Raw genomic sequence first — 26,722 nt, forward strand, 5'->3', positions numbered from 1 at the left:
GCATCCCACTCTTCTTTAAGAGCGGCCCTCAGGACATTGAAGTTCTGGGGTACAGAGCTCCGAGCCTCTACACGGCGACTCAGCTGATCCCATAGGTTTTCTATGGGATTCAGGTCTGAGAAAGTGCAGGCCACTCCATCTGAGGTACCCCAGTCTCCAGCAGCCATTCCCTAATGATACGACCTCGATGAGCTGGAGCATCAAACACCTGATGTGAATTTTGCCGTTAAACTCCTTGTTAGAGAACAGCAACTTGTGCAAAAAGTACTGAAACATTGAACAGTTGGACATGTGCATTCAAAAGTTTACAGAAGGTCACATTAAGTTCACCTGTAAAGGTTATAATGCATTTTAGGTTCATCCTGAAATTTCACCCGAAAGCCGAATATCCCTAACTTTTTGTGAGTAGTGTAATTATTCCCTCAGTATGAACAGCTAACACTAGCTCTGTACATGAGATCCATGATGGGCAGCAGCTAACTTGAAGACATTATCTCATATTCATTTTGACCCGATGACGCAGTAAAAAAAAAAAAAAAAAAAAAAAAAAAAGATGCATCAAATAGGCGGATGTAATGCACACCAACAGTCCTCTGCACTTCAGGCTCATGAAGCATGTTAGCTTTGTTTAACTGAGGCTGAATCTGACTTGATGGACTCTAAGGTCATAAATGTACACGTCTTTTCCAGTTATTTATAAGTAACTCCCTTCCTTTAAAGAACAGTGATCAGCAGTGTGCAATGTTCAAATCAATCTGACAGACTGCAATACAAAATGTATCACTCACATCCTAAATCTCTGAATCTTGGCTTAAAAAATACAAGAAAAAATAAAAACTAAATAAATAAGGTTGCATATTTTGTCTTTATTTATTGTGCTCTTAGTGAAATTATTACAAATGAACAGAACAAAATCTCAAAAAATAAGGCACATATAGACCCTTGAAATTGTACATTTACACTTTTGAAAGTAGATAGTAGATACCAAAAACATAAAAAATTCTCAAACCTGTTTGTGAGTATAAAAAAGATCTTAAATCATATTGTATTACTGCAAAAAAAAAAAAAAAAATCCTGCTTTTTCACTATGCTGTTTTGAAATTGTGAACCACACTGTTTTCTGTGTTACTGCTTTCACTTGCTTGCTACAACCTATAAAAAGAAAATATAATAAACTTTCTCAACCACAGTAGCCACAACACTGGTGCAAGCTCAAATTATGTTTGCACATTTGTCATGTACACTGAATTACACATAAAAAGGTATTTAACACTATACTGCATCCATACACCCACAGGTAATGCAGATTCGCAAAGATTTTTGCAAACAGTGGCAGTGACAGTCAAAAACAGGTATACACAAGAACTATTTGCAACAACTGTCTATATTCTAATTGTATGCCACGTCGATAAAATATCCCATATGGATTCTACTTTGTCATCTTATTTGTGCTACACCTAAATGTAATGCATATTGTATGTCATATCACAGAAAATGGCATAAAAAATATTTATGAAAATGAGTTGTGTATCTCAGAATTGTCAAAGCAAGTGAGGAGGACATCTTATGCCATGTAAGGGAGGCTCTCACTTGAAACAGAATGTCTCTTCGAGGCATTTTTCTGCTTGCTCTTTTGAAATGTTCTCCCATGCTTCAGGAATATCAGCAGGCTTTGCCTTATATTCCTGGGCAAAGTTCTTGTTGAACTTTGTCATCACATATTTCCAGTAGTCTGATACTTGTAGACTTCCATCTGGAGGTATCTTCCAATCGGGGAAAATGTCTGTGTAATTCTTATAAGGGTGCCGTTCATGATCTGCAGCATGGCAGCGGAAGTTTACCTCACTGATCACAAGAGAAGAACATATATCAATGCAGAGATTTCCTGAGCGAAAAAACTTGAATCCACCAAGACCCTCAGACCGATGTGCTGAAGCCCAGTGGAAACTATGGTCTTTACCTCCTGCCTCACAAGGTACTTTGCAGAATGGACACTGTTTACCACATCCAAACATTCTGGTGAAAAGTACATTCTGTGGCTTGATGTGAATCTCTTGGAGTTTATTTTGAATGTCTGTTGCTTTAAATGTGTCCCTCAGACTTTGTCCCATTTCTTCCACACATGTGATGAGCCACTGAGCAAACTGCTCCTTGTTTGCATTGTTTAGGATCTTGAAAGCTCCCAGAGCGTCCTGTGAAATGACAAGTTTATCACCAAGTTCCTTGCAGAAATCTTCAACAAATTCCATCAAGTTGCCATTCTCATCCTTCTGGGCCATTCTGATACCCTTTTTTATACTATTGATACTTTCTTGAAGGCGCCGATCCTCCAGCTCAAGCTTTGTGGACCCGTTGGACAAGTGTTTCACAATTTGGTCCAATATCCATTTTGTTACATATTCTTCATATGAGCAAATGTACCTCAAATAGTCCTCAAACTTGTCCTTTGATAGTAAATCTGCTAAAATGGAGTACTGGAAAAACATCTGTGTGCTAAACTGCACTGAACTGTTGCTTTTCAGCATTTCATCTACAATATCTGGACCCAGGGATTTATTGACATAGGTTTCCACAGCAGGCCTCAAGCAGAGGTTGGTGAATTCTTCTGCTTTCTTCTGGCACTGATCTCGTTCATGGAACAGATCTTTAAAATCTGCACGATACTTTTCCTTGTGCTGACAGAGACATCTGTAAGGGTCATTCATTTGTATGAAATCTTCATGCATTTTCTGAAACTCTCTGGCTGCCACACCACAGATGTGCAGTTTTAAGGAAACTTCAAACTCAGTATCTGTCTTAACATCTTGATTGTTTAGTCTGTCATCAATCACATGAAGGATCTCCAGGATGTAGTTGTCATGATAATTGGTTTTCTTTTGCACTTTCTCAGTGATTAGTTGTGTGCACACAGCTATGATGTTCTCAGCCTTTCTTTGTGTGGCTTTTACCTGATCTGGGCATTGAAAACACTTTAATCCACAATCCTGCAGCTGTTTTGCACTGACTAATTCACTGGCATGACTCCCCTTTCGTGTTACATTTGTCCATAGATGGCTAGAAACCTTATCAAAGATATCAGTGGTCTTTAATCCAGTAAAGGACAATTCATTGACAATTTTATCCCACATCTTGTCAAATTCTCTGTCCAGTTCTTTGTCTGTTGTCTGGGCTTTTTCTTTGCGGCATTCCTCAATCAATGCATGAACTTCCTTTTCTAACCTGTTTTTATGGCTCTCCTTGAGTCTATCAAGCTTTGTCATTCCCTGTCTGATTTCAGCTGCTGCTTCAAGCTGATTAAGTACAGAACTCTCTATTTCTCGTCGAAGGCTTTTTGCGCTGTTTGAGAAGTCCTCTCTGTATCCCTCTACTAGATGGACATGACCCTCTGTACGTTTGAAGTACTCATTCAGATTTTGATGGAGATCTGTCTCCCCTTTATGCAGCTCTGAGCGAGCTTCACTTTTCAAATGACTGAGAAGCTCAATAATGTCAGGTGTGTCAGATTTCTCAGCGACTGTTCCAAAGTTACAAAGTCTTGTTTCTGCATCTGTAACCCATTTGTACATATGCTTCTTGAATTCCCATTCCCATTTGTTGAATTCTGTGCACAGCATTGTGTAGACATCAGCCACCAGACTATTTCTGAAGCTGAAGATGAAGTTCTCATGTTTTACTGCATTCCAAAGGCTTTTTGTCCACTCCGTAAACTCTAATATATTATTGGCAGATGACTGACAGTCTCTCAAAATTTGAATTATCTTTTTCTTCAGCTCATTAACAGCCTCACTGTATCCAGCATTAACTGGTGCCATTGGTGGGTTCCCATTCCAAAGTCCGGGGATGTACCAGTTTCCAGTGTCTGGGTTGTACTCCATCACATCACTGAAGTTCTTGTTCTCCTCTTTTCTCTCCATTTTAGCTGCTGCCTGGGTCATCTCATTCAGTTGTTGTAAAAGTAGTTTCCGGTCCCTTGAGTTGTTCTCATGGGCTGACACATCTGAAACGTTCTGGTGGACAAACTGACATTTGGGCTTTTTGCCTACTTCTTTCATCCTAAGAAAGGCATGGACTACAATTTGTAGGATGTCCTTCATTTCTGTTGAGTTCTCCATTGCAATGTTGATAAGGGTGATATCACTTAACCCTACTACAAGTGTTGCAAGCTCATTGTCATGCTCATGGCTATCATCCAGTTGTGCAAGCTCTGGTGACTTCAGGCCCTCAGTGTCAATGATCACCATAAAGTCACAGTTAAGTACTTTTTTGAAGTCATCACTGATTCTGATGAGCAACATAAAAGCACCTCTAGTGCACCTTCCACTACTGACTGCAAACTGCACTCCAAACATGGTGTTAAGCAGAGTGGACTTTCCTGTGCCTTGAACTCCGAGAACTGTGACCACCAGTATCTTGTTTTTTGGACACACCAAGGCATTCAGCTCATGAAGAATATCACTCACCCACCTCAGAGGTATGCTGGACGCATCTCCATCTACAAGCTCCAGGGGAAATCCATCAAGGAGTAATTCTGCGCACAATTTGGGCAGATGGATTACTTGCTGATGTGATGCTTCAGCCTCTGGAAGGGAGATGGCAGCCTCATAGATCTGACCCATTTCACGTAAGAAGTGTTCGGTGCCCAGTGAGTTGTTGGAAAGTTGCCTGTCAAGGTCTTTGATTTCTTTTATGTTTTCAGAATTCTGGCATTTCTCTTTGTACTGCTCCCTGAGGGATGAAAGCTTTTTTTGACACAGGTTATCAAGGTTCATTTTCATCCACTTCAGGAAATAAAACCTCTCTCTCCCTGGCGCTGATATTGCCTTTATGAAATTTCCCATTGCATTTGACTTAACATAACTGTTCTGTTGTTCCCGAAGATGTTTTTTCTTTTGTCTCAGATCACTTTTGTATTTCTCTATGTTTTCAGCCCCGCCTTTTTTAAGTCTACATTCCTCCTTCTCTAAGCAAGTCAATTCTTTCCAGATTTGGCCTTGTGAGGGAAGGTTGACTTCTTTGTACTGCAGGATGTCTTGTATTTCTTCAGTGATGGCCTTTGCATTTGTCTTTGCTCTCTGACATTCTGGGGAATCCTCATCAACTGAGATTCTCAGCTTGCAGGCAATACTAGCCATGTCCTCCAGTCGCATCTTGATTTTTGGAGTCTCAACTACATCCCTGACTGTGTTTCGTAGTTGTTTGACAAAGTCTGCATCATTTCTGTCCCTGGTCTTCAAAATGATGTTCCTGTTCTTCAAGTTCATCTTAGTTGCTACTTTTTTTAGGGCATCACCACTGAAGCTCTTGCTCTGATAGTTACCCACCAAAAATATTGGTGCCTTCAGGTGGTTAGTCAGTAGTTTGTTATTAGGGTCCAAACTGTCAAAGAACACAAAAACTGCTGCAGATGTGTGGCACAAAAAAGAGTATTGTGTTTCAAAAGAAGCAATGTCACCCCTAAGGTTAGCTACAGCTAGTGGCTCACCAAAAACATCAATATTTCTGTTTCCACAGGGGAGATACCAACTTATTTCAACCAATCCATTTGATATTCTTCTTGGACTATCACCATACTCCATGTTGCGGTGAATAAAGGTGTCATTATTTTGTTGGGAATTGCTCAGAAGTTTATTGAGAATCTCTGACTTGGACAAGGAGCATTCGCCCAGTCTCACAAAAGACACCATTGGAAGTTCAGAGAGAACAATTCTCTCTTCAATGAATCCCTTAGATTCTGAAAGTGAATGAGGTCTGTACTTCTTCACAATATTTCTCATGGCCCAGAGCATGAGTGTGCACTGATTTTTGTCACTATTAGGAAGCAGCAAAGGCACTGAAAACTGACACATGGACATTTTCAGTGCAACTTCTTGCTGTACAAAACCATCAGAGCACAGGAACAGAGCAGTGATCATGTCTAAAGGATTTAACATGTCACCTGATTTTGAATTCTTGACCAGTTCATCAAGATCAAAAGCTGCACTCCCAGAGGAAGCCACATGGTTTGAGTCACACAACGTTGTACATTTCATATTCCTAGCTGTCCCATTAACCATCATTAATTTCCTCAGAAAACACCATGGAAGATCTGAATAACACTTAGCAGATTCTTGAGCAAAAATCCTCTCATCAATCTGGAGGACTGTGCTGAGCGTCAGCTTCTCTGTGTAGTACTGCTCCAGCCCCAGGTCTTCTAGTGTGCTCTTCAAGTGGCTCTCTGTGGATATGAAGACAACAGTACTTACAACAATACAATAATACAAGACGTCAAGTTGACAAATACTGACAAGCTATCTAGAGTTTTGCCAGGAAATGTGTACATCCTACAGAACAGATGTGGCTCAGTAATAAAAGCATCTGATCTTATTTTATCTTATTTTATGTACAGCTGAGTGTCCCTTCTTTAATTGGAGGACAAATTATTTCCATAATAGGCATATAGTGTGCCATTTTTTGCACTACATGGATGGGGTCCCCCCACTGATCTATAGTATAATCTGGACAGATTATGTAATAATCGACTGCCTGCTACGGTTAAAGCCATGGGAAGCAGGGCAGCCACAATATTGATACGCCAAAGCAAAGTGGAAGTGGAAGATGCACAGTATACGCTGGAAAAACCCCATTCACTGTTAAAGCGAGTAAGAAAACAATCCACAGGTCAAAGCAACGTTAGGAGAAAGCCTCATCTTCATGAGTATTGATCTGACATTATTGTAGGCTATGTCATGTAGGTGGTTTTGTTGTTTGCTGTGATAAATAAGGATGGGATCTGGTAATTAGGGTTCTTGTTAAGTTAAGTTCTTGTCAATCGTCCGAATCCACCAGAACCAGTTGTGGCCTTGCTGGCATTCATCCAGTATCTCACCATTTTGATTAGACTGCATACTTTCACCAGATGTCTGTCACACTGTCCCTTTATATGATGAAGATGGCAGACATTGCCTTACTCTTCCCCCACTGGGATACATTGTTTACTCACAGTTCAGTACAGTACAGTATCATTTAACCTATAGGTTGCATTATTATTCCAAATACACATTTACCATGTTCATTTTCACTGTTAACATTGTTAACTTGCTCAGAGAGTTTGACTCTTTTTGTTTAAGGTATGATTTATTTAAAAGCATTATTTCTATCTGTAAATCACTAAAACGGATGTTTATTTCTTAAAGGAAACCAATTTTGGCATAACCAAGGAGGAGGTAAGTTTTTAGAACTTCTGTCATCGCTCTAGCAATTCAATGAGCATTTTGACATCAGTCAATAGATTTCAAGACTTCTTTTACTGAGTTTCACACTTCTGCTGTAAACAAGATGGATAATAGGATAAGGATAATAGTAGTTATCCCAATATAAAAGACTGCATAATTTTTTTATCCAGTGTGTACAGAATTAATTCTATCTTTAACTAGACATTCTCTCAGGATTTAATTACAAATATTATTGCTCTTAAAAATAATAATTCCCATTAGAATCAATTATCATAGAAGGTGGCTGCAATAAGGTACTACACCTGTGTAATCATAGGTTTTCCCCCTGGAGTTGTGGCTAGCAGGGACATGGGGCCCATTATAATAGATCATATTGTTATAATATTAATATGTATGTAATAATATTGTGTATTGTGATCCTGCCTGGAAAAAAGTGATATGTTTGTCATATCGTCATATTTAACCCTTGTTGTGTAGATTCAATATTGACTTATCTCTTAAAAAACATACCAGTGATTTTGAATGTTTGGCCTATTTACTACAATTTATCCACATTTTAGATTGGAACCATATTCTCTAGCTAACAAAGTCGGCAAAATTCATAAACCACAGAACTGATACTTAGCAGTGTAAAACAGACTATTTTCTGGCTGAGAGGCTGTTTCACCCCAATTTCATGAAATCAAACCTCAACAGTGCTGCTGTTTTTAGGAAAACTAATGTGGACAACAGTGTATTCATTAGGTGGGTTCAGAGAGTTAATGAAGTCCTGTAAATTAATTGTGAAACCAATACTGTAATGTGTGGATATTAAAAAGAAAATATACTTTTGAATAATCAAGTATTTTTTAAAGCAAGTACTGCAAAACTTTAACTCAAGTAAAAATCTGACTGAGCAGCTTATGGAGCAGTCACATTTGAGCAGGAGTATCTCTTCTTGACTCAAGTAAAGGAGTGGTGTACTTTGTCCATTGCTGTCTATTCATAAACTAGCAGTTCATTCCTCATTTGCTCATTTGTTATTGTGTGGACTAACAGATACCCAGGAACAATCTTTGGTTCACTAGCATAGTACCTGACAGTCTGTGCCGGTGTAACTCATCATATTAGCACTTGATTCAGTTATCCGAGACTACCTGTTACCTCTTCATAAACTAGCAGTTCATTCCTAATTTACTCTCCATGTGTTCCTTTTTAATCACCCAAGATTTTGTGCACCTCACTGCAGTGTTATGGTATTAGTAGTATAGTAAACAGTAGGGTTGAGACGGATACTTGGCTGAAACGAGTATCCGGTATGGATAAAGCACTTCTGCTGAGTACGAGTATTATATGAGTAATATCAATCAATATCTGTGCTCGTGATGAATTAAAATCCTCATTGGATAGCTGACTGTGTCCACGTTATGTGATAGGCCAGTCACACACAGCGCCCCTCCCCTACGCCGTGTGCCACGCTGTCTCTCTCTCTCTCATTCACACACACACACACACACACACACACACACACACACACACACACACACACACACAGGGACAACCTCAGCTGTCACTCTTTTTTTCAGCTCGCTCTTCCCTCGGTCTGTAATCACTGATAGTCAGTAGAGTTTCTGCTAACTTGATTGGTAACAGACGCGCTGCTTTTGAGCAGAGGGTTAGGGCTAGGGCTGAAGGCGACTCGCGTCGCGTCTCTCACTGCCGACACACACACACACACACACACATATAGATAGATAGATAGATAGATAGATACTCTCTCTCTCTCTAGTAGTTCATAACTGCCTACTGCATGTGTTGTATTCACTGATGCATATGATGAATATTCATGTTCTGTGTTTAGAAAAAATTTGTTCTTTAAATAGTTCGTTTACTATATTGATCAAAAACATTGATCTGAAGATCAAATCTTAGGCTGTTCTGTAAATAGTTTTCTAATAAACAATTAATATAGCAACTTCTGATCAACCCCTATCAATTTCAGGCTTAAAATAACATACCGGTTAAGCCCCACCCATTTCTGGTTTCGGCACCGCCCACTCCTAGTACGGATATGGATACAGATACGGATACAGATAATGTAGATGGATAAACAGATACAGATACAGATAGTGGTGTACTCGCTCATCCCTAGTAAACAGTCAAAATATTTTATGGTAACAGTGTTAATAATAGTATTTATAATAGTATTACTGATAGTGTAGACACTTAAAAATATAACATAATTTTAAATTATTATTGTATATTATTAAATTAATATTCTAAAACTAATAGTATAATTCACTGCAGTATCAAACTTGTGTAGGTTATATGACAATATTGTAAAAAGAAAAGAAACAGAAGTGAAAACTGCTCTGAAAATGTTTACTGTGGGTTAGTTTATGATGCAATAGAAGTTTCTCAATCCTTTTATTTGCCACATCACTGCCTTGAATTTGACTGACTTTACACAAATCTATCAATGTGTTGACACTGACCTTCACTCTGTGTTGTGGGACGGTCCTCTCCTTTCCCACAGGGCTGCTCATCCTTCAAAGAACAAGAGAACAATCAAGTCATATTCAGCCATATTCAAGTCATAAAATCCCAGACTCATGTTAGCTCACATGATATTATACAATTGGTTCATCTGTGTGTGTGTGTGTGTGTGTGTGTGTGTGTGTGTGTTTACCTCCACATCTGAGCTTTGTGCTGTGGTTAAATTCTCAGCCATGGCCCTTTTGGTCTCAGCTCTGGTTATTCCAACCACTCCTCACTGGGGGATGATGAGCAACAGGCACATCAGACTTTATCCCCCAGACATATTGTGAAATATCAAGGCAAAACTGATCAAGGCATGTATCATCCAACTTTACAGACTAGCTGCAGGAAATAATAAACAAACGTCAGCACAGGGAAATAATGAAGTGAGAGTTTGCGCAGGTTTTCATGCCAACCAGACTCTTTTAGTAGACCTGCTGCTTGATCTGCTTGAAGTTAAGCTAATTAGTAAAACTGCTGTAGTGTTTGGTTGAAATAAAAACCTGCACACTCTTGGCTTTCAATGACAGGCTCAGATGCCACAGGAGATTTAACAAACAAACAACATACTGTAGGTCCATAAGATGAAGCAGAGTGAGGTTTCCCTACACTCTTGGCTGAGAACCATACTGTCTATGGAAATATTTTGAGAGCAGAGCACACATACAGGAAACCACAAAGCATGATCAAGTCGAGGCATTAGTTAACCTTAAAGATAACACAAGAATCTCAAGAAGAACCTCTGCAGTCTGTCAAACATGAGCTGACATAAAACCACGTTTTACTCTCAAAACTTGCACTTTATTAAGATTCTGACTTGAATCTCTAAGTTTTAACTTGATTATCAAAAGCGACTGCAGTTATTCTAACCTAAAAATGACAAAGATGTAATGTAGTAACCTACCGTTAAAGGGCAGCTGATTCTACCATGGTAAAAAAAAAAAACAGCAGCTACAACTGCAACGTTTAAATATTACAGTGTGCAAACCACTTCTGAGAGGAATGAGCTGCCCTTGCATCTGTTATTGTGATACTGTGGGCTGCTCCTCCCAAATCCTGCTGTTGGGTAGTTGGGTGCTTGCTTCCTTCTGTTTTTCTTTTTTCTATCTTTTTTCCCCTCCTTAGGAGGTTTCCAGGAAAACGAAACTTAACTCAGTTGTAATGTAAACTTACACCATGTTGGGCTCAAGCCAGGGGTGAAAATCCCATTCCATTATCAGGGGGGACAATAAACAGCAAAATTTCAGAGAGCAATTCCTGGAGGGGATATGAAAAACTTGCTGTCTGGCACGACTGTACCTCCCTCTTTCTCTCTTACGCTCCTTTGAAACTTGCTGTACAGTGTTGAGCCCTCAGCATGTTCATATGTTTTAAATAATGTTATTAAAAGCAATAATTCTCTAACCAAATTTCTTTGTTCACTGTTCTATTTCCACTACAGTCCACCAAAGTAGCTTTACAAGAACTAGAAACTCAAAATAAGCTCTAAAACTAGAGGAAATACCTTGAATAATCCAACTACATACAACTATTCTTCAAAAAACATATTTATTGTAGTGTCAACAAAAAACAAAGCAAGATATGGCATCAAATAGTGACATACAGTATATGTTTGAGCTGTGCACTGTCCCTTTTAGATCAAATAAGAAAATGAAATGAAACTCTGCCACAAAATAATGCAACTTAAAATGCACAGCCCTTATACATTTAAATTATAAACTGTAACTGTGGGCCTAAACAACATCAAACTCAAAGTACAAATAGCCTACTTTAAATAAAAAAAAAAAAAAGATATCTATCCAGAGACAAACTCAGAATATCAGTAAAATATGAACTAGTTCCGACATTAATATCCTGACAGACTTTTTGAAATAATAAAAAGCTCAGTATTTGCTCCTCCTGTGGTCTGTCCTCTCTCTCCCTCACTGTCCTGCACTTGCTTGAGCTTGTAAACAATCTTTATCTATTAAATAAAACCTAATCACAATTAATAACTGGAAACAGAAAAGAGCATCTCCTCCTCCAACCTTCCTCACTCTTGTCCTGACTTTCTGACACGTTTTCCTTTTATAGCAGCTGGCTTTGTTGAAAAATGAAATTGATATACAGTTAGAGTTGTGGCTGTAATTGGAAGGTCCACCTCTCATGTCAGAGCCCTTTCCCTGCAGCCACTGAGGCAGATTGTCATGAATTTTGGTGAGAACACTGATGATACTCACATGATGAACCGTGTCCGTTTTGCTGACCTTTTACCTCAAGCGCAGTCTATTGGCCTACATGTTAAATTTTATATTCCAGAATCGACTTTGAAAATTTTGGTGAGCATAATCAAGACACCCGGAGCAGGCATTTTTATTTTAGTGACCCCATGACCTTTCTTGTAGTACCACCTTCAGACCACCTTCAGGCTCTGTGATGTTGGACAGTTATAGGGTAGCAAAGGCAAAGTTATGATTAATTTCGTGTCAGCTGCAGATTGAAGAGATTAAAATAACAATATACCCTACAACACAGAAACGTATTCTTTGCTAAATTAGCAAAATGCTCTCCCATTCCTCCTATTCCTCCCAGAATCATTCGATATTGTGCAAGCAGCTTCATAAGGATGCACTTTCCCATTGTAATAAATTACCACCTGTCTGGCAGTTTTGAATTAACAGAGGCCCTTTTCACACTTGAGTTCCTTAGCCCTAGGACCGAGACAAACTGAGCCCTAGGTTAACGGTAGTCCAGGGCTTAGGTTAGCCTCGATTCACACTTGTGCTTCTTAAAGTAAGTTCACTATTTTGGAACCACGGCTCTATTTAAGGACTGTCTGTCATCATCCTCAGATGTAGAGACCATCATTCCACTTCAGTTCTGATCCTGATATCGATGTGCAACAGGCTCAATTGGGCAATCATGAAATGCTTTGAAAAACTAAGATAACTAAGATAATAACTGAAATGGGAAGCTAATCAAAAAGTTTTGTTTACAAATCCAAAAAGATTTATTTGCTAATCCAAATTTTTGTTTTTGTTTGTTTGTTTGCAAATACCAAAGTTTGCTTTCTGTTGAGCTGAATCTTGTGGGTGGGACCTACACAAAAAGATGTAAGACATGTCTCTATTGGCCAGTCTTGATCAGAGTGACAGCTTGGCAACATCCACAGTTATAATGTAATAGTTTAGTTCCTATCCAGAAGGTGGTGATAGTACAACTACTTTGTAACTGTCTCTGATCAAGACTGCCATTACAGACGTGTCTTACATCTGTCATCAATCATCAATAGGAGCACCTCGTCTCTTGTTGCCATAAGGCTATTTAAGGAGTTTGTTCCTCCTGAGGTGGAAAATCAAAATTTGCCATATGATGAAAGAAGGGTAAACAGCATGTGATGTGGGTGTAGTTTCTCTTGGAGTGCGTTTATGCATAGTGATTACATTAGATATTTCTGGAATGATAGAATGGAATGTCTTTGGGTCACATAGGTGCGTGAAGACCTGAAGTGATAATGTGAGGTGATATGCCCCAGATTGTTTTGTCTTCCTACGACACCTGAAGAAGCAGCTCTATCTCACACCGGCTCCACCCTCTACAGCAGAGGCTCTCCAACGTACTGAAGGTCTGCATCTGATTTTTATTCAAGGTCAGAGGTCCAGAACGATCAGCGATAACAAAATAACATGAATAACTGCGGCCTGCCAGGTCATGTAATTTGACTTTGTATTTAATGCCAGATTTATTTTTTACATTTTTCTAAAATGGCGCAACATTAAATTCTTTGTCACAACATAAAATGGACATCCATAAGTCTGATTATAGACATAACTCAATTTAGTCATCACTCAGTGTCACTTCTGTGGTTTCACTGTGGACAGCAGTACACGTCATATTTATTTCTTGTAAAACACCAATGGCAACCAAGATTAACACTACCCTTACCGCAGTCAGGAGTGCTGGCAGAACATGGTGCTGGTAGACTGCTTGTTACATATCATTTAAGGTCATGCTAGTTTCAGTCTTCTCCACTGTTCTCAGTGTTTCAATGAAGGTGGGGCTCAGTCCCACTGCGTCCAGTTCTCTTCAGTGATCTGAGAGTTACATTACTACAAGAGGCCCATGAGAGCCCATTTTGTTTCAGCCTTAACGTCGCCACTGATCTGCATTCTTACTGTTTTGAGTCCCTTAACAGTGACCATGTGAAAGATGACACTATCAAGCTGCTGCAGAGGTCAATGACATGCCTGACAAGCCCAACAAACTTCTTGCTCCTGACATCTCCTCTTCTCTGCTGCTGACTGTGCCAGTCCATGCCCCTTATAATGGTGCTGGCTTCCCAAATGATGGAGGCTGAGGACAATATTTCCTCAATTTCTGTGACAATGGCAACGTTCGGAGCCCCACCGCCTTACTCAATGTGATGAGATTTCCCAAAAGTTATGCCAGTAGTGGTGGCAGTGTGTTGAGGCATCCTTGAGGGAACCCTTGTAGACCAAAGCCCATGCTGCAGGAATGGTGGACTTCCTTGGTGCAGGGCTGCACAGAGTCTGCCTAACTTGGCGTGCCCCCTCTGGAAGAGACCCTTTCTGCCCTCCCGATGGCCCAGTCATCAAGCTTGGAAGAAGTGAGCATTATTGGGGAAGGAAGTGTGCCATCTAGTCCCATCACCACCACACCAATACCACGGAAACACCATACCAGCCCTTTCATGACTGGAGAGACAGCTTGGCTCACACCAGGGTCTATGCAGTGACCACTGACAGAAGCCCAGCCCAGATGCTGGGGGAAGCCAAAGGCCAGAAATGACTGATGGTGGGATGGGGCGCCCATACTAGGGGTTCCATTCCAGTGTTGATGTGAAGGAAGGAGGTTAGATTCTTTGAAATGTTCAATTGGATCTAATCTGTCCTCACGCCACTATTAAAGTTAATGCAGTAGCCTTTTCCTCCTGTCACAAAACACCGGTTTTTGCACTCCCTCTTGAAACATGAAACGTTTTCTGCAGTTGTGTGAGGAAACACCGCGCTGTTTCCAGTGGAAACTGCCATCAGTGCTCAAGGCCCTAGAGCAGACCTCATAAGAGCCACTACAGGACTCCCCTCTCAAGGCATTGTCATTCAAGACTGCTATGCTGCTTGTGGCTGCTGTGGCAAAGAGTGTCCTGTTGGTTTACACTAGCTTCATGCTGATTCGTGGTGACCACAGTGGTGCTGTTCTCACACCAAATCCACCCTTTGCTGTACATGGTTGAGCACCATGTACAGCTTGATGATTTCTGACCCCCACTAGACAATATATAGTGGTATTATCCTCTGCCCCATGATGACTCGAGGAATGCAGTGTGCAGGGGGTGTGTTACATGACCTCTGTGAGGTTAGGCTCATGGTTCCACCCAGTACTATATTCATGTCAACTGGGCTGGATTGAGCCCCTCACCTCCTGGCTCATGCAGTTTAAGTCAGTGGAGGTAGGGCAGCCTCGGGGGCTAACCTATAGCAGTTTTGTTATTCATAACAATATAACAAAGCACCAAACACAAACTTTTGACTAAATTCAGCAACACAAAATTGCAACAAAATAATAATGCATACAGATTACAACTTCTCAACATAAAAGTTAAACAGTTTCTCTTTTGTTTAGTGGGATGAAGAAGTGGGATGAAGAAAATGAAGCTGCACATATATTTACCCAGAAAAAAGACAGTGATACATAATGCATTGCCTGGGAAACTAATAGGCCTGCATTCAAGTAAATTTTACAGCATTTATTTAATTGGCACCTAAAGATTCAAAAAAAAAAAAAAAAAAAAAAAAAAAAAGAGAGAGATCTGAAAGCATGAATCAGCTGAAAATCATTATTTTCCTCCATTGCAGTCAAACATTACATAGGAAAATGCATCTATAAGCAAGAAAAGGTTGATATCATCAATTGAATCATTTACTGTGAACCAGGCATTTCCAGCTGAAAACATACAACTAAATTCCCTATATTTTGTTGATAATGTAAAAACAATTCAACTTATAATTTCATGCCAATAACATTCTTACTGAAACAAGGCGATAAGATTATGCAGCATCTCCTTCAGGCAGTGGGACTCACCACACCTGGCCAGTGGCCTGTCATGTAAGGATCAAAGAGTTTATCTTAACTTCACTGAGCACTTTTTGCACTTATTTGGTCATAATTACAGATGAATAATCATATAATAAATTGTCACACCATTTGTTATTACAATTATTATCACATTATTATATGTGCATACTGTTATTATATATTATGTTAGACGTACTCTAATGGAGAGCCATACATCCAGTGATATAATAACCTGTGTCATGTGGCTGTGTCACCGCGTGGGACACAAAGAAAGCCAAAGATCCTCACAAAAAGCCACACACTGTGGCACTGAAGACTAGCTTAAGTTCATACCACAGTCATTGTCAGTATTTAATAAAGTCTAATGACATATGTATGTACTGAGAGCTGACAACTTTAGAGTTGTCAGCAGTTGTTAGTACTAATAGTTGTGTGTGTGTGTTATTATATCTTTCATTTATCACTGAGTGGATGTGACTGGAGCTTCTTATGCAATAGCGCTGCTGGAACACAGACATTTCTGCTTTATTCCTTTTTAATTTAAAACACTTTGTAACTTTATTCAGTTGTTCAGGCAACAATACCCAGTAGTTGAAGCTCTGTGGCAGCAATAATGCAGTAGTATGGGTAGTTTAATATTTTATTTCCAAGTCATCAGTCATATATCAACTTTTATTAGATATAAAACATAAGCTTTGAATGTGATAGCAAACTGATGAAACCCAAATCATCCTCATTTTTAATGATAATCTAAAAATTTACTTCATAATAGATATAGCATGTCTGATTACATGAAGGTGGATGCTGGTAAGTGGTCAGTTTAATACAATGCAGCACAATGCAGGTTTTGATTCATATGAAAATTCATGATTCACAACAAAGAAAAACATCTGGTCAACTTGGTCTTCATCAAAACCAAACAGATTCTTTACTTTATTGCTCCATAGCCTCCGTTTCCGTTTCTAAGTCATTGATATTTTTGAGGTCAGATGGGAAAATATTCCAAGCGTCTGGTCCAGGAATATGTTTCTCCCAGTCTGGCTGAAGAGGAGGACAGCTTAAAGCCATCAAACAGCCCAACCAGTAGCATTCAGCAGCCAGATTTCTGAGAGTGACCTTTATTGCACTTGTGGGGTTTTCACACTGGTGATCCAGGAATGGAGTCTGTGTAATTACACATGGAGATATTGTGAGGCTTCAGATGCTGAATCCTGCAAATCAGATCACAGCTTCACTGTCCACTGGTCCACTGTTTATGCAAATTTTTACCTTTAGAAGATCTTCTTTTGCACAAAGAAACACAGACATCTGAAGATTTTGAACTGTTAATTGTTTGAACTCTGCCACCTGTAAAGAAGGAAGGATGTTGATAAGGTGGCGTAACAAAAGCTTAAATGTCTCAGTTTTTTGAAAGAAAAGCCTACAGAACCTTCCGAGGTGTCGATCCTCTGCTGGGCTTTTTCACTTCAAACACTTTGTCTATGTTCTTCTTCTTCTCCTCCATTTTCACTCTTGCATCCTCAAATGTGTTCTATGAATATCAATAGTACATTATTTTAGCTTAACTCAACTGCACAGTGATGAAACAGAGAAACGTAGTAGGAGGAAAACATAAAAGGTGCAGATACAAGAAGGAAAGGTTACTCTTTTGTGATTAAAGAAAGAAATAAACCAATTAAAGCAACTTCTGAATACCGACTACTCTGTAATCTGAATTCAGTGTTTCTCAAAACAGCAAGAGTAACTCACCATACCTTAATCAAATCTGTGACAAACTCTTTCTTGACACCATTTGATTTCAAATGATCTCTGATTTTACACCACTCTCTGTATTTGAGCTGGTCGTACATCTCTTTCAGTCGTGCTTTATTAACTGGGCTGTTCATGACCTCTGAGTCTCCTGTCCTCATGGAAAGAGATATTTCCCCTGCCACTCTGTGTAAAGAGAGACAGATAAAATGACATTTCCTCAGTGCATAATTATAAACTTTTTCTTTTTCTCCCAAATTATTTACATGCTTGAGCTTCCTAAGAAGTTTCTCTTCCAGTATACTGCATGTACCTGTCTTTGAACGATTGGAATTCTTCCTCAGTTTGTTTCAGGTCAGATCTGTAAGGATTAAAATACCTTGTGCTGTTATTCAACAAACTGCAGCAAACCCATAAACCGACTGACAAATGATATATAATCTATCTATCTATCTATCTATGTGTGTGTGTGTGTGTGTGTGTGTGTGTGTGTGTGTGTGTGTGTCAGAAGAGGGAGCTAAACCTTCAAAAATGAATTGCTCCTTCAGTTCCACAGCATGTTTTTTTTTTTTTTTTTTTTTTTTTTTTTTTTTATGTGAAAATTTTGAATCTGTGTGAGCATTTGTAACTGTGAATGAAGAACAGAGCAATGTGGAAAAGGCTCAGCCAGTGGACAGTACTCTGAGTAAATAATTACATATAATGATTTAATAGATATTGTTTTTTTACAGCTCCACCATGCATTACAGAAAAAGCAGAAATGTGTGGTCATGTTATATGCCTGCAACAAATACATTACATGAGTCCTTTACAAATAATGCTCCCAAAGAAACTGTCAAGCTAACTTGAATTTATAACACACATCATGTGCAGAATTTAAAATTGTTGTGAAACACAAATTCAGAAAAATATTTACCTTGCCTTTTCAAGTTGCTTTTTGTAGTGTGCTTCCATCTCAGCCATACTGTGTTAAAAGAATCTTACATGATTATTTTGGTTAAATCTCTTTAAGCCACAGATTGACAGTATTTAATTACACCATTGCCTTGAATGTATGAAGCTCATGGTTATTTGTAATTATACTGTCAGCTGCATAAAATAGAAACAATGTTATCAGAAACCCACCTTTTTTTATATTCTTGTGCATTTTGTTCACATTGATGGCAAGTCAATTTGCCACTTTGATCTTCTTTGAAGATTTGTCTGTATAAAGAAAATAGAAATGCTAGTCAATTTAAGAAATCTGTTTCAGTAAGTTTTTTGTGTCAGACTGTATATTTTGTGTTTGATTGAAATATATTTTTCTTTTTTTTACTATGAAGTGCCATTTAAAAGTTAAATCAAACTATTCACACATAATATATAAACAAATATGTTTACAGGAATTTATTAAGACCATGTCCTATAGTGGGAATGTTTATTAACCCATGCTGTTAGAAAAATCTTTTGCCAACATGTCAACAATCCATATCTCATTTTGAAATTGTATTTATAAAATGTACATGTCCATAAAGTGCATAATTTGTTTCTTAGAGAATGATTTCAAATAAGCTGTCAATGTTTTCCTTATAGTAAGGTATTGTACGCTTGTAGTGTCAAAGTCCACCAATCACTAATTAACCACATTCTGTGGACTGCAGCCTGTGTGCTGAGACACAGAGTTCAAATTGACATGTGTGAATCAACATGTTGAAAAGCAAAGCTTTGATCATAATGTTGCTCACTCCGGGCATTGTGATCTCTTCGTCCATAACAATTGAAAAAGATTCATTACATTCATCATGTAATTTCATCAAAATCAGTGATTGTCATTGAACTTGCAGTGGATTGCAGTCCGTTTGCTTATTCACACATGGAATAGATTTGTTAAAGTCATTCACTGCATTCAGCAATTGTCAGAGAACTTGCACTTAAACAGAGTGTTTAAACTGACGTGTGAATCCAACTAAGCAAACCTTAAGTAAGTAAGTAAGTAAAATTTTATTTATATAGCGCCCTTCACAGTACGAATACACAGAGTGCTTTACAGTAAAAACAGATAAAAAAGAACAGTCAGGTGACTGTCAACATCATTATCAATATCGACATCATCATCAACAACAACAACAACAAACCTTTGATCATAATGTTGCTCCCTCTGGGCATTGTGTTCTCTTGAGAGTCCATGAGAGCTGAAAAATATTCATGTCATTCATCATGTAATTTCTATACATTCTGTGATTCCCGGCGAACTGACTGTGGACTGCAGCCTGTACGCTGAGACACTTCACCTGGTTCAAACTGAAATGTGTGAATCAAAATGTTGAAAATCAAACCTTTGTGCATATTGTTGCTCACTGCGGGCATTGTGATGTCCTCGGCGAACACGAGAGCTGAAACAGATTCATTTCATGCATCATGTAATTTCACTTCATTTAGCAATTGTCAGTGAACTTGCTGAGGACTGAGACACAGAGTTCAAACTGACATGTGTGAATCAACATGCTGAAAAGCAAACCTTCGATCATTTTGTTGCTCCCTCTGGGCATTATGTTCTTTTTGGAGACCACGAGAGCTGAAAAAGATTCAACATGTGACTTCATCACAATTGGCAAACTCACTACAGACTGCAGTGTGTGCTGATATGATGTACAGATATGTGTGAATCAAAATCAGCATGTTCTCAAGAGCTGAAAAAGATACATCATGATTTTTTAAGAGTTTTATGTCTATCTTATCCAGTATCACCAAGTAATAGACTAGAGTAGCTTGAATAGGAAGAAATACAATGAAATCTACAAACAATACTTCAGCTTCTACACTCCGTAGTAAAGAAGTTGTTGGAAGTTATTGTTTTTTTCATTACTCACAAAATATTGTTTTACCTTTCATTCATTTTGCTGTCTCTTTCCTCGTCCAAGGCAAATGAGTAAAGACATTGAATCCTTGTCAGCAGAGCTAATATAGGTTCCTACAAACAATAAGGGGGTTGGCCTTCAGTGAATGAAAAGGCTATAAATACACTAAGTGACGCAGAGATGTTCACTTGATCATCAAACCGTGACTGCTGCTCATCGGCATGTAGGTTTTTCTAGTTCCGTTCTGTTGACTTAGACCAGCTGGATTTACCTCTATCATGGCTAACTCCTTTATCATATCAATAGACTTTGGTACTGCATACAGCGGCTATGCCTACAGTTTGACACCGAGACAGGCAGAAACTGACCCGATTGTGAAACCTTGGGGAAAAGACAGGGCCGGCGCTAGCCATTTGGGTGCCCTAAGCACAAATGCTTTGTGGTGCCCCCCCCCCCACGCCGCCGCCGCCGCCGCCGCCGCCGCCGCCGCCGCCACCGCCACCAGAAATGAACAATAATTCAGTATTTGTCATTGCGTTTCTCTTTATTTTACAAAATAACTTTTCAACATTTATGTTTCAAAAACTGTTGGAAAAAATAAGAGATAAATAATAATAATTTTTTTTTATAACACACTGACTAAACACTAACTAAATATGGCACCAAACACTTGAATAAATAAATAAAATAAAATAATTTAAAATAAAAAATAAATGACACCACTATTAAATAAAGATCTGTCAAAACTGTAAAAACAGTACTAAGTATCCTTGAATAAGGAACTGGTTGGTGATTGACGTCTGCTTGTGGATGGTTGATGTCTGCTTGTAGATGGTTGATCATCTGGATCTTCCACTTGGCTTTGTGTTCCTCCTTGCACATATCGAAGCATTGAGCCTGTAATCACAAATACAAGACAAAATACTCAGGGATTCTACAGTGAAATACAGTTTTGAACCATGGTACAAAAATATTTCAAAATTAATTATAGTATTATGTAGGCCTATATTTAAAACACTGGTACATGAAAAATTTATTATTTTACCTTTATAGACAAGGATTAATGGGGCACAATATAAAAATTCTGTACATAGTTTGAAAACTATGAATATGAAGAGGGGAAATCTACACAACTTTAATATTGATTTTTTCAAATTACAGTTTCACCAGCAGATGTCGCTCTTGGCCTATGAACCTCACGAAAATGTGTGAGCTGCCGGCCAGTCGGTCACCGTAATGACTGGTGTATCCGCACTCCATCGGAAAGCTCCGGCTCTCTGCTTTTGGAAACCGTCGTAATTTTTTCGATAGCACAATTGGTTCAGGATTTACGGTAGTGCCAAGCTCACATTACAAACTGGGAATCTTCTGTGATTGGACGGTCGAAGTGTCAGTAGTCCTACATGCTACCGTAATGGCACTCTATATAGGCGCAAAGCTCCGGTTTCAGATGTTTTTTAAAGTTTCGGAATATCTTAAACGGTCACGGAGACACCGTTATGTAACGTCGGCATGCCGAATCCTGTCAGCGCCGACATCGCCGGTGTAAGAGGGCTGATAATCAATCACCTGTCTAATTTGGCATATCACATCAAAGTTCAGGTTACCAAGACCCGTTTTCCATTCATCAACTCATTATTTTTGTTTTTCACTACACAATCACATACTCGTTGGTTCATAGAACATAACAAACGCCAAATACAGACATCTCCACTCCAGATCCATATCCATATACACAACTAAAAATAACTAGCTAGCCCAGCATCAATTATTTGAAACGTAAAGGCCGGAACATACTTGCTGCAGACAACGCGTCCGCGTCCGCGTCATGGCTGCCACGCGTATCTTGCGGTCGTTTGACGCGTGGGACGCTCACTTTGACGCGAGGTAACGTGACGCGTGCGCGAGATGCAATATGGACATAACCGCTAGAGGCGCTCGTGCGAAAGAAACCCTGAACGTGAAGTCAGATTTGGCCGCACATACCATCTCCGCTGAAGACGACGACGCTGCCGCCTCTTCTGCCTCAACCTCAGCAGTAACAAAATGATCACTTCTTCTTCATCAAGAGAGGAATCCATGTTTCTTTCACTTTCTGTATTTGCTATATCCGGAAATACGTCACCGACTTCTTCGCTGTTCACGTCTGTGTCCGAGTGCTGTTGTCTGCCCCTAGCGGAGACCACCAGCATCACGCGTTTTGGCTGCGTCGACGAGCGACCGCGCTGCAGCAAGTATGTACACAGGCGCAGCAAACTACGTACGCGAACGTTTGGCCACGCAGCAAGTATGTTCCGGCCTTAACACTTACGTCTGAACATGGCTAGTGGGAGCTAACGTTACAAAGGTTGTTGACGGTAGTATTATCTGGCACGAGCATAGACATGCATACTAGGGCTAAAAGTAACAAAATTAACATTTGTTATTGTCTTACCTGCAAGTGACGCGCGAGCATCATCTCATTGTTTCTTTCTTTTCCTTTTTTCCGCCCCCGACTCTTGCTGCCTTTTCGATGACATGTCCAAAAATAAAGGTCTGCCAAACTTGCGATTGAAGCGTAATGGAGCAAACCACTAGGGGATGGGGGAGGGGGGCACCAAAGGTGGACTGGGGAGAGGGCCGCACAGGAGATTCATGTTTTTCTCGAGCAAATAAGCCTATGTTATTTTTGTATTGCTTGTATCTATTAACATGTTTTACACACTTTACACAATTTTAAATATATCATTATTATGATTACTATTATTATGATGATTTTTCACGAGCTTGTTTTTTTTTTTTTTTTTTTTTTTTTTTTTGGTGCCCCCCCAGGCACTTGGTGCCCTACGCGCAGTGCGTGATAAGCGTGTGCGGGGCGCCGTGTCTGGGAAAAGAGCATGGATTTGAAACCCCAAAGACTCCAACTTGCATTCTCTTCAATGAAGATGAAGAATTCTTCAAGTTTGGTTATGATGCCAAAATGGCATATACTAAAATGAGCAACCAAGAAGCAAAGAAATACTACTTATTTGAAAACTTCAAGATGTCACTCTATGGCAAAGTGAGTATAGAAAAATCAGTAAACCTGAAAGTATGCTGGTATTAAATTTGAGTGTCTCCTGAATAAAAGTAGAATATCAATGTTTCTGTAATAACAATTTGTACCCTATATACAGTATTTTAGGAGGTGATAAATGAATCTGAATGAAGTTGTGTTCCTCAATGTCTCCTTTAGTTCTTTAGTGTTCTACCAGTGCCATTTATGAGTGTTATTCAGTACTAAAGATGGCGATACACTAGTTTGACCTCAGATGTTCTGACTTGAGAATAAGAGAAAACATCTTCCACATTGACCACTGGTTCACTATAATTTAATGTTTTTTGAGTCTATGTTTTGTGTAATGACTTATAAATAATCATTTATTTGTATAAATTATGATAGAGACTATGCCTATAAGAATAGTTGAACTAACAGCTTGTCAATCACCATCAGCAACTCAACAGGAACCTAACCATTGAAGCCACAAATGGAAAGTCCATGAGTGCCATGAAGGTAATCACAGAAACTCTGCGCTACCTGAAGGAACATGCTCTGAAAACTGTTAATGACAACATGGCTGGAGCAAAGCTCACTGCCTCTGACTTCACCTGGGTGCTGACTCTGCCTGCTATTTGGGATGCCTCTTCAAAGCAGTTCATGAGAGAAGCTGCCACTGAGGTAGCTGCATTTTTTTATAGTAAATCCAAAATCTGAAAAAAACAAACAAACACTTTTTTCCTTTAATAAAATGAGATTGTGACCTTTTTTCTAGACTGGTATTGTGACAGAAAGAACTGTAGACAAGTTGGTGATAGCACTGGAGCCAGAGGCCGCCTCACTCTGGTGTAAGAAGCTCCCATCTGATGGTTTCGTAACTGAGACGTCTGTCAAAGAAAAACTAGAGCAAGCTCCCGGCACACAATACATTGTTGCTGATTGTGGAGGTATGCAGTGCTGTTACTAATTACACAAACTTTTACTTATTCAGATATTATCTTTAATGTAGGCTGTTTTCCAGAGGCAACAGGGTATAAAGTTTATTTACTCTTTTAATTTTACTTACACTGGAAAATATCATAGTGAAACTGTCCTTCATTGCCTCAATAAATAAGAGTCCAGATTTGTAAGAGCCTATCAATACTTCAAGTTCTGTTTTTACTCAGGAGTTTTAAGCAATGATATTTTGTGTTGTAGGTGGCACAATTGACATAACTGTACACGAGGTGCTGGATGGCGGAGCCCTGAAGGAGCTGTACAAGGCCTCTGGTAATGGCCTGGGAGGGCAACTTGTTGACCAAAAATTCAAAAACTTCCTCAAAGAAATATTCTCTGATGACCTCTGGGATGAGTATGAAAGAACCTACCCCGCTGAGCTTCAAAGGATGATGTATGGCTTCTCTATTGTCAAATGTGCAGATGAGGATGTGGAGATTTCCTGCCCCTTTAACTTAGGAGAATTAGCTCAGAAGCGACAAAACATAGAAATGTTCTTCAAGACAGTGCAAGGTGCATCCTGGGATGAGGGAGCCATCAAAATCTCAAAAGAGAAAATGAGGTCTTTCTATGATGAGAGTCTTAGTGGGATCACTAAGAATCTTAAGGAAATCCAGAAGGAAGACTTCAGAATTTCATACATTCTGTTAGTCGGGGGCTTCGCCTCAAGTGAAATTCTGCGTAAACACATTACCAAGCAGTTTGGTAAACAGTGTAGGATGCTGTGCCCTTTTGGGGCACAAGAAGCAATCATAAAGGGAGCTGTTATGTATGGAAAGCGCCCAGAGCTTGTGGCATCACGAAAAAGTGCCTTTACTTATGGGATTAGTGTGAGTGAGAGGTTTGATGAGTCCAAGCACAAAGCAGAGAAGTTGCTCTCAAACAAAGAGGGTAAGTGGTGTCTGGACATTTTCAAACAAATGGTGAAAATTGGTGAAGATGTGGGTTGGGACGAAACCAGAGAGCACATGTTCTCTCCAATAGCAGCAGATCAGACATCATGCGTGTTTCGTTTTTTTCGCACAGAGAGAGAAAATCCGATGTATGTGGATGAGTGGGGACTGGACCCACTTGGGTCATGTACAGTTGCTATGCCTGACACCAGACGTGGCATGAATCGCAACATCAAATTGGAAATCACGTTTGGCTCCACAGAAATAAAGGCTACAGCCACTGACATAGATTCCAACTCAACAGCATTTGTCAAGATAGACTTCATGAGTTCATGAGCATGAGGGAGGTTTACTTCATGTGGACAAATGTATCTCTAAAAATGTCAGTTGTGGTTTGGGTAATTGAATCTTCAATTCTTGAGTGCATTTTGCATGTTTATGTTTTACATTAATTAAAATTCTCCAGGGTGCATGATAATGCCATGATGTAAAAGGAGTCATTAACTTTTTCTTTCACAATAAACCAGGAGAACATGTTGTCTACAGATGACAAAATGATACGTTGTACTGTCAAACACCTGCACTTGATTGTGTTTCCTACTTCAGCAAGAGGTGAAATGAAATGTATGCAGTAAAGATTGATGTACCTTAATTGTCTCTACAGTGGCCATGGCCATTTTGTGATTAAAACTATTAATAGCAATGATATTTACCCAACTGATAATTATAAGCACAGTAGTACAGCTTTATAGCAAAAGCATTTGTAGCCTTTATATGTGTATCAAATGTCAGTCAAGTGTTTTTGCTTATACACACTTTTGTTCTGTTACCTGATGATAGCAACTCTTCATCCAAACCACTTAAGAATTAATTTTCATATGTTCCTTTGGGCTATCTATTCAATAAAGGATTTAAAATTTTGTGTGACTTGGGACTGTTTTCCTTGGAACTCCCTTCACTGAAAGCAAACACTCAAAACCAAATGCCTTCAAAAAATCAGACTAATAAAAAGGACAAAGTCTTATGTGAATACTTCATTTGTTGGAAAAGTAACACACTGGAAGCAGCACTGTCTTAATCCGATAATATAACAAGATCTGAGGAAGTTACACTCATTTGTTCCAAAACGTTTAATGTCAGTGTCAGTGCAGTGACAAAGGCATTTATGAGGCATGTAGGTATATACAGTATACCTTAACATGAGAAACAGGCATAGAAAATCCCTACCCAGCATTAGCAACAGGACATGAGTTGTACAGTAAGAAAACAAACAAACAAACAAACAAACAGACAAACCCAAAAAAAAAAAAAAAAATCATTTTAAGCACACAACAACCCAGTTGTCAGAATGAAATGTTGCCATTTAACATCTCTGCAAACCAATCAACAAATATGTTGCATATGAGCATTTGGACTTACAGCCAATGT

The 26,722-nt window shown here is 39.2% G+C and overlaps 3 protein-coding genes across 5 annotated transcripts; 1 reads left to right on the plus strand and 2 right to left on the minus strand.

Annotated features, from left to right (window-relative positions):
• Window positions 1–860: 860 nt before the first annotated feature.
• LOC115380436 (up-regulator of cell proliferation-like) lies at window positions 861–10,699 on the minus strand. The gene is made up of 4 exons (XM_030081627.1): window positions 10,633–10,699; window positions 9,880–9,963; window positions 9,686–9,737; window positions 861–6,214 (listed from the first exon to the last, which is right to left on the minus strand). Exons 2-4 carry the CDS (start codon window positions 9,919–9,921, stop codon window positions 1,587–1,589), a joined length of 4,722 nt encoding a protein of 1,573 aa, XP_029937487.1. The 5' UTR covers window positions 9,922–9,963; window positions 10,633–10,699; the 3' UTR covers window positions 861–1,586.
• Window positions 10,700–16,418: 5,719 nt separating this feature from the next.
• Window positions 16,419–20,446, minus strand: LOC115380336 (uncharacterized). Of its 3 annotated transcripts, XM_030081468.1 has the most exons (11): window positions 20,417–20,446; window positions 20,050–20,106; window positions 19,868–19,924; window positions 19,667–19,723; window positions 18,678–18,755; window positions 18,469–18,516; window positions 17,866–17,913; window positions 17,558–17,738; window positions 17,233–17,334; window positions 17,073–17,150; window positions 16,419–16,967 (listed from the first exon to the last, which is right to left on the minus strand). In XM_030081468.1, exons 1-11 carry the CDS (start codon window positions 20,425–20,427, stop codon window positions 16,737–16,739), a joined length of 948 nt encoding a protein of 315 aa, XP_029937328.1. In that variant the 5' UTR covers window positions 20,428–20,446; the 3' UTR covers window positions 16,419–16,736. The 3 variants fall into 3 exon arrangements, with proteins under 3 accessions (XP_029937328.1, XP_029937330.1, XP_029937329.1); XM_030081470.1 differs by lacking the exon at window positions 17,073–17,150 and having other exon boundaries at window positions 16,419–17,014; XM_030081469.1 differs by lacking the exons at window positions 19,667–19,723; window positions 19,868–19,924; window positions 20,050–20,106 and having other exon boundaries at window positions 20,417–20,440.
• Window positions 20,447–20,592: 146 nt separating this feature from the next.
• Window positions 20,593–26,179, plus strand: LOC115380337 (heat shock 70 kDa protein 12A-like). Its single transcript, XM_030081471.1, has 5 exons — window positions 20,593–20,806; window positions 23,263–23,429; window positions 23,862–24,086; window positions 24,181–24,352; window positions 24,603–26,179. The coding sequence occupies exons 1-5, from the start codon at window positions 20,668–20,670 to the stop codon at window positions 25,628–25,630; spliced, it is 1,731 nt and encodes a 576-aa protein (XP_029937331.1). The 5' UTR covers window positions 20,593–20,667; the 3' UTR covers window positions 25,631–26,179.
• The last annotated feature ends 543 nt before the right edge of the window (window positions 26,180–26,722 follow it).

The sequence above is a fragment of the Myripristis murdjan genome, chromosome 21 (assembly GCF_902150065.1).
Source record: "Myripristis murdjan chromosome 21, fMyrMur1.1, whole genome shotgun sequence".
Lineage (NCBI taxonomy): Eukaryota > Metazoa > Chordata > Actinopteri > Holocentriformes > Holocentridae > Myripristis > Myripristis murdjan.

Bases quoted from the DNA above. Each gene is read 5' to 3' on its own strand.
- LOC115380336 (XM_030081468.1), bottom strand. The intron at 17,914-18,468 runs GTAAATATTTTT...TAATCCTTACAG, and splicing joins AAGCAACTTGAAAAGGCAAG to ATCTGACCTGAAACAAACTG. The intron at 17,151-17,232 runs GTTCTGTAGGCT...CCTTCTTTACAG, and splicing joins GAGGATCGACACCTCGGAAG to GTGGCAGAGTTCAAACAATT.
- LOC115380337 (XM_030081471.1), top strand. From the start codon at position 20,668: ATGGCTAACTCCTTTATCATATCAATAGACTTTGGTACTGCATACAGC. The intron at 24,087-24,180 runs GTAGCTGCATTT...CCTTTTTTCTAG, and splicing joins TGAGAGAAGCTGCCACTGAG to ACTGGTATTGTGACAGAAAG. The intron at 24,353-24,602 runs GTATGCAGTGCT...TTTGTGTTGTAG, and splicing joins CATTGTTGCTGATTGTGGAG to GTGGCACAATTGACATAACT.
- LOC115380436 (XM_030081627.1), bottom strand. From the start codon at position 9,921: ATGGCTGAGAATTTAACCACAGCACAAAGCTCAGATGTGGAG. The intron at 9,738-9,879 runs GTAAACACACAC...TGTTCTTTGAAG, and splicing joins CACAAAGCTCAGATGTGGAG to GATGAGCAGCCCTGTGGGAA. The intron at 6,215-9,685 runs GTCAGTGTCAAC...TCATATCCACAG, and splicing joins TCCCACAACACAGAGTGAAG to AGAGCCACTTGAAGAGCACA.